This window comes from Lichenostomus cassidix, chromosome 8 (assembly GCF_008360975.1).
Source record: "Lichenostomus cassidix isolate B80296 chromosome 8, HeHo_3.0, whole genome shotgun sequence".
NCBI classification, from domain to species: domain Eukaryota; kingdom Metazoa; phylum Chordata; class Aves; order Passeriformes; family Meliphagidae; genus Lichenostomus; species Lichenostomus cassidix.
This window is the reverse complement of record NC_139489.1, coordinates 25,299,174-25,310,553: the sequence shown is the minus strand read 5'-3', so window position 1 is coordinate 25,310,553 and position 11,380 is coordinate 25,299,174. Positions and strand designations below refer to the sequence as shown.

The window sequence follows — 11,380 nt, the reverse complement described above, 5'->3', positions numbered from 1 at the left end:
AACAACCTGACAGCAGGAATGGCTTCATCAGCCCAGCAGGAATGCTCTTGTGCAGTTAATCCAGATTTAAAGATGGGAATGGTTAAAGCATCCACCCCTGAAGGAAGCACCTCCCAGGGAGTTCAGGAATGGCACCACAAGCTAAATAAAGGACCATGGGAGCAAACTGACACATTTCTACTGCCTTGGCTATTTTCCTAAATGACTGGGTTTAGGCCAAAGGTGGAGGAGCAGCATTTTCTCCATAGGGAGATGGGAGAGGGTTTTCTTCCGCAAAGCCCCCTCTTAAATGAAGTTTTGTTTTCTGTAGGATTTTTATATCCTGTAGAACTTGTGAGGAGGAGCTGGGGAAATGTACGCACAGCTGCACTGACCCCAAAACTCTCCTTATGGACACTAACATGTCCAGGTCCTTTCCCCTCCCAAAAGCACCCAGCTGGTTCCATCACTCACCAGAGAACCAACCACCACTGACATATTCCCATTTTCTGGAGAGAGCACATGGATTGGAAAGATGCTTGCCCCCCACCAAAAAACACCCCAAAGGTGATAAGCCACATCTACCCACTAGCAGAGTCCTTCCAAATGGTGAAGGCAACACATGTACAAAAGAGGCTGCGGAAGTCGGATTGAAGGTTTTGTTCTTTTTTTCTTCTTTTATTACAAAAAGAAAAAAAACTATTCGGAAGAAGTCCAAATGCAACGGAATATAACTGGCACCATCTAGGATACCCAAGTGTAAAATCCTGGAACGTCTGAACCCCCCAGCAGGAGCTGGGGGTGCCAGGGCTGGCCGGGAGGGACAGGTGGCCTCTCCCTTCCCTTCTCCTAGCCCCCATCCCGGCTGGATGGCAGGCAGCCCCAGAGAGCCAGGACACAACAGTGGCATCAACGGTCTCTGTAAAACCATTCAGTCGGAGAAACTAAGAACATGATGAAAAAAAAAATCTAAAACTTCTTTTTTTTCTTTTTCTTTTTTTTTCCATTATCCAAAGCCCTGCTTTAGTGACATGCTAGCCCTGCTGGACAGGTGACACACCCACAGCTCTGTCCGGAACGCTGTTGACCAGTCAACTCTTGGTTCAGGACACCTTCCTCCCACTCCGAGCGTGTCACGGCCACTCGAGTTACAGTGACAATGCTTCTGCAGGCTTCCCGCTCCGGGAACGCCCTCCTGCAAGCTCCACTCCATGCTGGAACAAATCCCATCCGAGTCTCCCTCCAAGCTCACCCTCAGTCCCACCTGGAGGCCTCTGACAGCATCTGTAAGAGCTCTGCCTGCTCCGGCTGGATGAGGCATTGGAACGTCATCTCTTTAAGAAAAAAACACTTTCATATATAATTTTTTTTTTGCTGTTTTTATATTTAAATAGAAAAATACTACTTCACTCTGTGTTATGAGCCAGAGATCGGTTGACTTCCAGTGACAGAACCAGGAGTTCTCCTCAATGCTCCTACGCTGAGCTCAAAGCCAAAACAAAGATTCCCAGAAACCTCAGAGTGGCCGGAGGGCGATGATCTCCCGGTCATCTCCCCACACAGGCAGGAGCACACGCACAGCTCCCATCACCAGAGCTCCCATCTTCCCTTCTCCACAGAAAGGCACCAACCTCAGAGAGCCATCAGTCTGCAGAGAGCCAGCAGCGGGGCTGACCCCCCAAATTTGACTCTGCTTTAAGCTTTCTCCTCTCCTGCTGGCTTTCTGTGTGTGCTGTCTGTCCCTGGAAGCCACTGGATCCCATCGGATGTACACATGAATTAGACAAAAAAATAAAACAGTGGTTAAAAGTTCTCTAACACCCCGTCCTCCTCTCGTCTTCTGAAGAGTCAATGACAAAGAGACATCGATAAAACTAAACCTGCCCTCCTCCCCACCTCAAGACAACAAGAGTTACTGAGACACAAAATATGTTATCTTGTACCCTTGGGATTACATCTAGAAGGGAAGCTTAGGGGAGCGCGGGGGGAGGCGGTGTGTCTGCGGGGCGCAGTCTGCTTAGTTCTTGTACTCAAACGGCTCATCCCCGGTCTCGTTGAGGAGACACGTGCGCACCAGGGCCTCTGTCACAGCATAGGGGTCACAGTTGGCTGAGGGCCGGCGGTCCTCAAAGTAGCCCTTCTTCTCGTGGCCCACATTGCGCGGGATGCGGATGCTGGCGCCGCGGTTGGCCACGCCGGCCGAGAACTCATTGATGTTGGACGTCTCATGGAAGCCAGTCAGGCGCCTGGCATTGTCCAGCCCCCCCTTGGGGTCGTAGGCACGGATGTGGTACTGGTGGCGCTTGCTCAGCTTCTCGATGGCCTCCTCGATGTGCCTGCGGAGGGAGGGAGGGACAGGGGAGCACACGGTCAGGGATGGGCTGAGCTGAGCCCCTCCGGGCTGTTGTGTCAAAGTGACATGAGATTCATCGCTGTCCCCAAGCCACTTCATGATGATGCCTGGTGCCCCACAACCCACTTGGCTGTTCATCCCAGCACAGGGTTTCTCTCCACTCCTGCTGCTGACCCAGGAAAAGGATCCTTGTGGCCAAATCCCACAGGCTCCCTAAGGCGTGCTGTCTGTGAGACATGAGCTCAACCCACAGCCAAGCTTCCCACTTCCACCTGCTCTCAGAGGGGAGATCTCTCAACACTGGAGTTTCTATTCCTGAAGCTCACACAGTCATGGGCTGTCCCATCATCTCAGAGCAGCATCAGTATGAGTAAGGCAAGGAAACAGAGCTGCCAGGATGGATCCCTGCATGCAGCTCCACTGCAACCAAGCACCACAGGGTTCCTGCCTGCACTCAGCACATCAGTCCCATACAGGAACTCAGGGAGTGCATTGTTAGAATGCTCATCTTAAAGAAAACATGGCAGCTTTGCCTAGACAGAAGCAAATGGTGTCTCTTTCACCGTGGTTACAAAACAAGAATTAAAAAAAGGCCTGTGCTGAATTTGTTCCCAACACTGGCAGATCAGGAGCAGGACAGGCTGTTAGGGATAGCTGCATCCTGGCTGCTTGTACTTCCTTCAGCACTAGTAAAGCTGTACTGCTGGCTGAATTGCCCACCCAGCATCAACATGAGAATGTATCATTATAAAAAATACATGTTAAAAAAAAAACAAACCACAAAAACAAAACAACCAAAAAAAAAAAAAACCCATCCAGAAGAAAGACTCCGATGTCACGCCAAGCACCAGAGCAACAACTCCCATGTCATCCAAAGTGTTGCAAAATCCTGCTGCCCAGTAAACATCTCCAACACTTACTTGAGACCTCCTTCTTCCCTCATGCTCTTGGTGCTGAAGTTGGTGTGGCAGCCAGCACCGTTCCAGTTCCCAGGGATGGGCTTGGGATCGAAGGACACCACGACCCCGAAGTCCTCGCACACCCGGTGCAGGATGAAGCGCGCGATCCAGAGGTGATCCCCCATCTCAATCCCTTCGCATGGTCCCACCTGGAACTCCCACTGCAAGGAGGAGGCGTCAGGGGCTCAGTGGGGTGGAGACAGGCACCTCCCACCCCCTGATCCTGGGCACAGCCTCACACTCAGAGCAGGCACACACAGCTCTGCCTGCCCGGGGTTTTTCCATGCCACTCTCTTGCTCCATGAGGCATCTCAGAAGGATTTACCTGGGCTGGCATCACTTCTGCGTTGGTTCCTCCGATTTTCACGCCGGCATAAAGGCACGCTCGGTAGTGAGCCTCCACAATGTCCCTGCCATAGGCTTTGTCTGCCCCTACACCGCAGTAATACGGACCTGCAACAGCACAGGGGAATATCAGCCTCCACAGGGAAAAACGCTGACATCCAGCAAAGACCCAGCATGCACAGGGAGAACTCTCCAAAGGCTTGGGGGGGTGTGGAAAAGCCCCAAATCTGGAAGAACTAGATGAGTGGAGCACTGATGGAGAGCAAGTTCCCGCTGAGGTTAGGCCTCCCCCTAACCAGCTAACCAAGCAGCAATTTGGACATGGCCAATCCCCACCTCAGCCTTTCTGTAACAAACTTAATCTCGTGGTTAGTTTTTGCCAATATCCCACTTTCTACTGTCCACCTTCAGTTCTAGGAACACCTTGGATCTCTCAGCTCGCCTGAAGTTGTGGCGCACAGATCTCAATTCAAACACCCCTGATGTGGTCCAGGCTCCCAAAAGATTACCTTGGGGTCCAGGGAAGCCGTTGGAAGGCCAGCCAAATGGATGTCCATCTGTCCCCAGGAGAGTGTACTCCTGCTCCATCCCAAACCAGGGGTGCTGGTTGGACACCATGTCCATAATCCTCCTGCAGGTGTGCCGGAGATTTGACTCTAGAACGGAAAAGGGACATGAGGCTCATGAACATCTCCACCTCCACTCCCCATTTCCACTTATTTTACAGTCTGAGTCCCAGCAGTGTTGAAGAATCCCAAGCCCAGCCCTTTCTCCATCACCAGCACTTTGTTTGCCCTTCACTTTCAAGGCAGGGATTATTTCTGTGGCATGCTAAGGGCACAGACAGCGCCTGGGCAGGTCTCCCATTCCCTTTCCCAGGAACACCACCTCCACCAGGAGAAGGGAGAAGGTCCATTCATTCACCTGCAGACTGCCGGTTGTATTTGAACACCTCACAGAGAACGAGTTTGTTGGGGTCCTTGCGGAAAGGGTCCCGAAACATGGCAGCAGGTCGCAGGTACATGTCACTGTTGGAGCCTTCAGACTGGTAGGTGCTGGAGCCATCGAAATTCCACTCAGGGAGATCTGGAGCAAAGAGAGGAATGAGCCACAGTGACCCAGGGTGCCTGGTCCCCAGGATGGGCTCCCCGCCACCCTCCAGTAAGACAGAGGTGAAGATGCTCATAGAGAACAGGCCTGCAATAGGTTTAGTCCCAGCTCAGCTGATTTTGTTCCAAGTGGGGGAAGCAAGAAAAACCCCAAACAAGCAAAAAACAGGAGTGCAACTCCCCAGCCGCCCTGGGAAATAACAAGTTGCTGGGCTGCTGGCCAAGCCTGAGTGAAGAGTGCAGCACTGAGGACATTTCCCATGTCACAACAACCACAGCGATGAGCAAAGCGCCCCGTCCCTTTGGCTTGGGGGAGGGCAGACCACAAGCCATCTTCCAGCTATGGGAATGAAGGGAGCCATGGAATACCCCTATCCATAGCCTGAAGAAGGTGGGGAAGCAAATCATTCATAGGTGGAATCTCACATGGAAGAGGAGTGTGGCCAGCATGGCCCCTCGCCCACCCCTCCCTGCTGAGCACTGTCCTGCATGTCAAAGCCCAGAACTCTACCTGGGCAATGTTATCTCCTCCATATCCCAGGGGGAAAGAGGGAGGACGGGAAGCATGAAGATTTCAAAGGAGCTGTGCCAGCCACTCCCTCAGAATGAAAAGGGGAAAGGAGAGAAGGAAAAAAAAACAAAAAGAAGGAAAGAAAAAAGATAATTCTGCTCAGTCACACACAGTATTTTCATTTCATAACTGTCTCCAGCCAGCTCCATGGCAACCTGGGGAAAATCCTAATGCTATTATTGTGTAAGCTGGGACTGTTTGTTCTGAGGGACACAAGCTCTTAATTACACCGGATAGCTCCATTCTTTCCCCTGCACTTTCTTCTGCCAAACTACTTCCGGCCAAAACGAGTACTCGAGAGTCAATGGGCAGCCGAGCCCCTGCCAACAGCCCCCAGCCCCTGCCAACAGCCCCCTCCATGGCAGGGACAGCACCAAGGACAGGCTCCCAGCCCCAGGCATCTCCCTGAAACTCCACATCTGGAGAGCTGGGAGTGTTCCCCCGCAGTATGTGGGGAAACAGGTAACTGGAAGGGCATGAGGAGGAATGTCTTCCCTAGAAAACCATCCTTCTGCCACGGGAAGAGAGAAATGGCATCCTTCCTCCACCTAGTGAGGGGCTGTGAGACCTACACCTGCCCTCTCACCTTCCAGGCTCTTGGGCTCGTGGTCCAGCGTGCGGGTTTTGCAGCGGAGGTGCTCCCCTGTGCCGTCGATCCAGATGTACATGGCCTGCACCTTCTCCCCCTGCGGCAGTTTCATGTACATGTGCTTGATGGCTTTGCTCAGGTGGGAGCTCGCTGAGGTGGCCATGGCTGCAGTCCTGACGAGGGGGTTCCTGCAGGGGGGAATCACAAACAGCCCCAACTGTGAGCCCATCCTGCGCTCCCACATTTTTCAGCTCCCCAGGCCAGGGAGGAGCGGGAGATGACTTGGCCACAGGGCTGGCTGCCATCTCCAGCGGTTCCATGGCATTCCTCAGGGAGGACACACAGCAGCTCAGGCAGATGCCGGCAGCCAGGAAAGCCCTACTCCAGAAGCCTTTCAGAGAGTCCCATTAATACCCAAACTCCTGGTAATAAACCAGTACAACAGACTTCCAAAGCTCTCCTTAGCCCCGCATGAACTTTTCACCTCCATGCTCCTCTCCGCTCCTGAGTAAGGCTAACGCACGAAAAGCTTAGCTGGGGCTTTCTTAATAAATCTGCTTCATCGAGGCTGCTTCTCTGCCCCAGCTGCCTTCTCAGCCCGGCTGAGGGTATCCAAGCCTTGTCCCAGGGCAGGAGGAAAAGCAACAGGCAGCACACCTGAGCCCTGAGCACCCCAGGCAGCGATGGGGAGGCCGGAGGGGCCGGAGCGGCTCTGGAAGCAGTTGGTGGGAGCTGCAGCATCCCGGTAGCCCCGGGAGCCGGGCTCCCAGTGCCAGCCACCCCACTCGTGCCCGACCCACAGCAGCCGGGCTCCACGCGTGTTTTCCAAGGAGCCTGGAAATGCCAGCAAGTTTGGAAATGCACACTGACTTGGGAAGTCGCTCCAACATCCCGTTCGCCTGCGAGGGGGCTCGGAATGAGCCGTCCCCAGCCCACCTGGCTGCGGCTCCCAACCCCACTGCCCTGCCAGCAGCATCCCCCACGCGTGCATCTCCTGGCAGCGAGGGAGTCCCCGCGCTCAACGGAGCAGCTGAGCAGCCTCGCGGGGGTAGAAAAAAAAGAAATGGCAAGGGGAATGTTTTCAACAGAAGACTCGAGCTGCCACTTCCTCCCCCACCATCCCCTCCTTCCCCTAAAGGAGGAATTTTCCCTCGGAAGGTCTGGCCGCCGGGAGCCCCGGCGCTGCCTCCCCTGCCCTGCCGTCCCCGGGGGGCTGCGGCGGGTGGCGGCCAGCGGCACCCCCCTGTCCCCGTGTCCCCCCGGGCCGTACCTGGGCTCGGCGGTGGCTGCGGGCGGGCGCGGGGCTCCCACGCTCGGCTCCCGGGGCCGCGCCCGCCGCCCCTTTATGGCGGAGCAGCGCCGGCCCCGCCGCACGGATTGGGCAGCGGGGCGGGACGGGGGGGACCCGGGAGGGGGGACAGGGCCACCACCCCTCCTCCCTCCTCCTCCTCCTCCTCCTCCTCCAGCCCCGGCGGCATCGCGGCCCGGCCGCCGCCGGCAAAGGGGAAAGCGCTGCGCTTCTCCCCGCACCCGCTTGGAGGGGGTGGATGGGTGCGGAAAGCAGGGGGAAAAGGGGGCAGAAAGCGGAGGGGTTGGGTGGCTTTTGGGTCTTTTTAACAACGCTCCCGCCCGGAAAAACAACCCCTCGTGCCTGGGCAGGCGGGAGTGGATCCAGGGCTTTCCGCAGAGTTTACATTAGCGGCTGCCTTGGCATAGCTCGCCGGGATGGAAACCGGCCGGCCCGGGAAAACGGGGGGAGAGAGGGAGGGACCGGAGCTCCACCAAGCCCCGGGCACAGGCTCTGGCTTGGTGCCCACGCTTGGGATGGGGGGTAAGAGCCTCAATGCCCCGCTTCTCCTGCTTGGAGCAGGTCACAGCCTCCCTTCAGCACCTGGGTTTACACACCCTCGCTCCAAGGCACAGCATCGGTCACTGTCACTCGAAGGAGGAGAAATCCCCCAGCCCCACCATGGGAGCACCCACTCAGCACTCAGCAATCCGCAGGCACTGCCCGGTATTTTTCCACCCTGCCGGGTCGCTTGTCCCATCTCCTGCAATTCTGTGCAACTCCGAGCCCGGATCCAAGGGGCAGGAGAGCCACACTAGCACGAGCAGACGGAGCTGCCACCCGGGTGTGCACACGCTGAAGGCACACGCAGGTCCCACGCCGAGCACACGCCACCCACACGCCTGCCCCGGGGCCACAGGATCCTGGGTTGCTCCCTGCCAGCCCTGGGAAGATGGCACCAAAATTGCCATTCCTCGAGAAGCTGGAGCATCCTGGTTATCAGAGCCACCGTACAGCCAGAATCCAGAGGGAAAATGGCCAGGGAGAGCCGGATCCTCAGGCGGGAGGAGGTGGAAGTGCTGGCCAAAACCACACTTTGATTTACTGCCCATCTCAAGAGCCGGCTCCCCACCCTCCCCGCGGGACAACTTGGCTCATTGCTCACCACCACCTTGGAGCAGCCATCGGTGTGTGGTAATCCCCCGAGGCTGTCCAGAACAGAGGTGAAATTCAGGTGCTGTTCTCCTCCTGGAATTGCTTGGGCAAGGCAGAGCCACCAAGCATTGCAACAGCCTCCCTCAGCACCCCAGAAAGTGCCTCCTCCCAGCACCCCAGCTCCTGCACCCTTAGCGCAGAGAAATGGTTTCAATGCACGACCAGACTGTGGTGTTTTACCCACAGAAATGAGCTCAGGATCTCACGTTCAGCCCAAGTTCAGCTGTGGTCACCAAATCTAACAGCTCAGCTGAAGCAAAAGGAAGCAGAGCAGGAGCTGCTGCCGAGGCCCAAAATAGCTCCCATAAAGGGGAGCTGTCAAGCCACAGGACGTAAAGCAGTGTCCAGCCCTCTTCCCTGGGTTTGTTGAGTGTTTCTTTAATCGCGACACTGACAGCTGCGATAGCACCAAATTCTTGGAATTACGCTTGCTACCTGCTAATTTCCCAAACTTTGTCCAGCAGAGCTGGCTGCAAAAAAGCCCAGGTGAAGCCCCTGTGCAGTGGAGTGACCCCTGTGCTGTCCAAGCCTCGGGGCTGGGCAGCTCCAGCCAGCCTTGAAGGGAAGCGAGGAGCAAAGGCAGCTTGGCAATGTAAACATCTCCTCTCCATGCCGTAAATCCATGCCGGGCAGCGAACCCCAGCCTGGGAGAGACCCCACGGTGGGCAAGGCTGCGGCGGCTGGGATGGGAGGATGGAGCTGCCAGCCCCGGAAGGGTTTGGTGGCTGGCTCATGCCCAAGGCCCTGTGCTCGCCCTGCACAAGTTGTTTACGAGCCAGCGGAGAAGCGGCAGCCGCGGACCCAGCGCCCTCTCCCGGGAAGCGCTCCCGGATCTCCTCGCTGGGCTCACCCAGCTTGTTTACCGCCTGCCTTCCTTCCCCTCCTCCCCTTCCAGAACGGTATGGGGTATTTTTTGAGGGGGGGAAAGTCTGCCCAGGCTGTGCCTTCGCCCAGCTGCGTGCTCCAGTGATCGTCGCTATTCTATTTTGTCGGCTGTCGCCGCCAAAAGCCTCCTCGGGGAGCTGGGAGGACTCGGTGCCAACAGGTGACAGGACCCACGAATGGATTTAAATCTGTGTTCAAAGGGCCCCACACCACATGCACAGCCAGAGACAATGTCCTGCTCCAGGGGCGAGTCCCAACTGGCACATATTTTTCCTTCTTCCTCCTATTAATTCGTGGGAATACCTTTATTCGCCTGGCCCGGCACTTCCTGCCGGCACAGTTTTATATCCTGAGAGAAGTGCCAAGGTTGGGAAGCGGCTGGTGAGCTGTGAGGGTCGGGCAGGCTGGACTTTGCAGCCTCCTGCCTCCAAGGCAGCCAGGCACACCCTCAGGTACAGGCCACAGCTAGGTCCCTGCACTCTCCAGGGAACATTTGGCAACAGGATGAATTTCTCACAGGTGGCATGAGACTTGCCTGCCCTTTTCCAACCCCAGCCAGCAGCCAGACAGTAAAGGATCATGGCTTCCCTCTCCCCTGTGCCTTGCTGGGGCTGCTGTGACCCATCCCTGTCCATATGTCCCCCTCCATCCCTGTCCTCCATTTGGGAGTGCCTTAAAATGCAGAAATGCCACACCACTGAGGATTAAAAAGGCAGGATATGAAATTTCCCTGTGGCTCAGGCCCTGGGGAGGTGGCTGATGGCTTTGCTTCTGCAGTGCTAGCACTTTCCCAGCACTGTGGGGCCATCTCCAAGGGTTCCCCCTCACCACAGATCCTGGGATCTCAAGCCCAACAGGTTGCAGACACAGACTGCTAAGCCCAGGTACCCATTTGCTTTTTACCAGCACTAAAAAAAATTTCCGGAGTAGAAAGCAATGAGGAATGCTTTTTTTTTTTCCCCAACAGAGATGTCACACAGGGAGGAGGAATTGCCCATTTTGTTGTGATGGTTAGGTCCCAGGAGGAGGCCTGACAACACCCAAAATGCTCCAGCCTCCAGCAGTGGCACGGCTGGGAGGGAGGAGGGATGGGTATAACATCATGGAATCACACAATGGTTTGGGTTGGAAGGGACCTGAAGGTCATCTAGTCCAACCCCCTGCAATGAGCAGGAACACCTTCAGCATCTCTTCTCTCCCCATGCTCAGCACCCAAGACATCCCTAAATTGATCTATATGACTTCAGACCAATCCAGGGAAGCGCTTTGGGCTAGAAAGTCCTGCATAAGGAACTGAAACACACCCATGTGAGACCAAATGTTGCATCTCCTCCATCTCTGCCCACCACTGGACACAGCTGCCTCTGCTTGGACCCACCACAGTGAATCCTGGTGGGCTCCCAGGGGCTCCCAGGCTGGGAGAACTGGAGATGCAGCGCGTTTTACCCATGACTAGCAACGGAAGGGCTGGAAAAATCAACCCAACACCTGAGCAAGCGTTTAGTTCCTAAGTGACAGAGGACAGGGAGCTCGCTGTGGGGTGGGGCAATGAGTGCACTGGGGGACTGACCTTGTGCAAGCAGCAGTGGCCGATTGGTGTCCCCCGGAGCGCTGCAGGAGGCTGACGAAACCCCCCAAGGCAGGCAGGCAGTAGCTGCTGGCCCTGGCCTTGAGCAAACATTGCACGCTCCGCAGCAGGCCCATGCTCCCTTTGAAGATGCTGCCAGGGTCAAGGGTGGCCGTGGGCTGGTGGCCAGAGGGCTCTCGGCTTTTCGGAGCAGATCACCTGGGCTGCACTGAAGGGCGATTTACAAAAGCCAGTTAATGAGTGGGAACGTGCAGAGGCACATGCAGAGCCCAAAAAGAGCCCTCCCTCCCCATGCAGGCACCCAGGATGCAGGGAGGGAAGAGGGACCTTGGGGTGTAGCACCCGGGACAGCCTCGTGCCATCCCCCAGCTGCTGCCACCTCCCTCCCCACCCCTCTCTGAGCCACCTGGGTGCTTGTCCCCGTGCCCACCACCCACCTTGCCACCCCTCCCAGGAGCCCATGGCATTGCTCCATGCCCCAGCAGCCCCCATTCCCCAG

The 11,380-nt window shown here is 56.2% G+C and overlaps 1 protein-coding gene across 2 annotated transcripts; it reads right to left on the bottom strand.

Moving 5' to 3' along the window:
* Positions 1 to 629: 629 nt before the first annotated feature.
* On the bottom strand, positions 630 to 11,084 carry GLUL (glutamate-ammonia ligase). Of its 2 annotated transcripts, none has more exons than XM_085068553.1 (7): positions 10,864 to 11,084; positions 5,903 to 6,093; positions 4,561 to 4,722; positions 4,146 to 4,292; positions 3,617 to 3,744; positions 3,253 to 3,452; positions 630 to 2,315 (listed from the first exon to the last, which is right to left on the bottom strand). In XM_085068553.1, exons 1-7 carry the CDS (start codon positions 10,995 to 10,997, stop codon positions 1,997 to 1,999), a joined length of 1,281 nt encoding a protein of 426 aa, XP_084924679.1. In that variant the 5' UTR covers positions 10,998 to 11,084; the 3' UTR covers positions 630 to 1,996. The 2 variants fall into 2 exon arrangements, with proteins under 2 accessions (XP_084924679.1, XP_084924681.1); XM_085068555.1 differs by lacking the exon at positions 10,864 to 11,084 and adding an exon at positions 7,176 to 7,329.
* Positions 11,085 to 11,380: the final 296 nt, after the last annotated feature.

Excerpts from the sequence above, each read along its gene's own strand:
- GLUL (XM_085068553.1), bottom strand. The coding sequence starts at position 10,997 with ATGGGCCTGCTGCGGAGCGTGCAATGTTTGCTCAAGGCCAGGGCCAGC. Across the intron at positions 4,293-4,560 it reads ATACAACCGGCAGTCTGCAG|AGTCAAATCTCCGGCACACC; the intron begins GTGAATGAATGG and ends TTTCCGTTCTAG. Across the intron at positions 2,316-3,252 it reads AGGGAAGAAGGAGGTCTCAA|GCACATCGAGGAGGCCATCG; the intron begins GTAAGTGTTGGA and ends CTCCCTCCGCAG.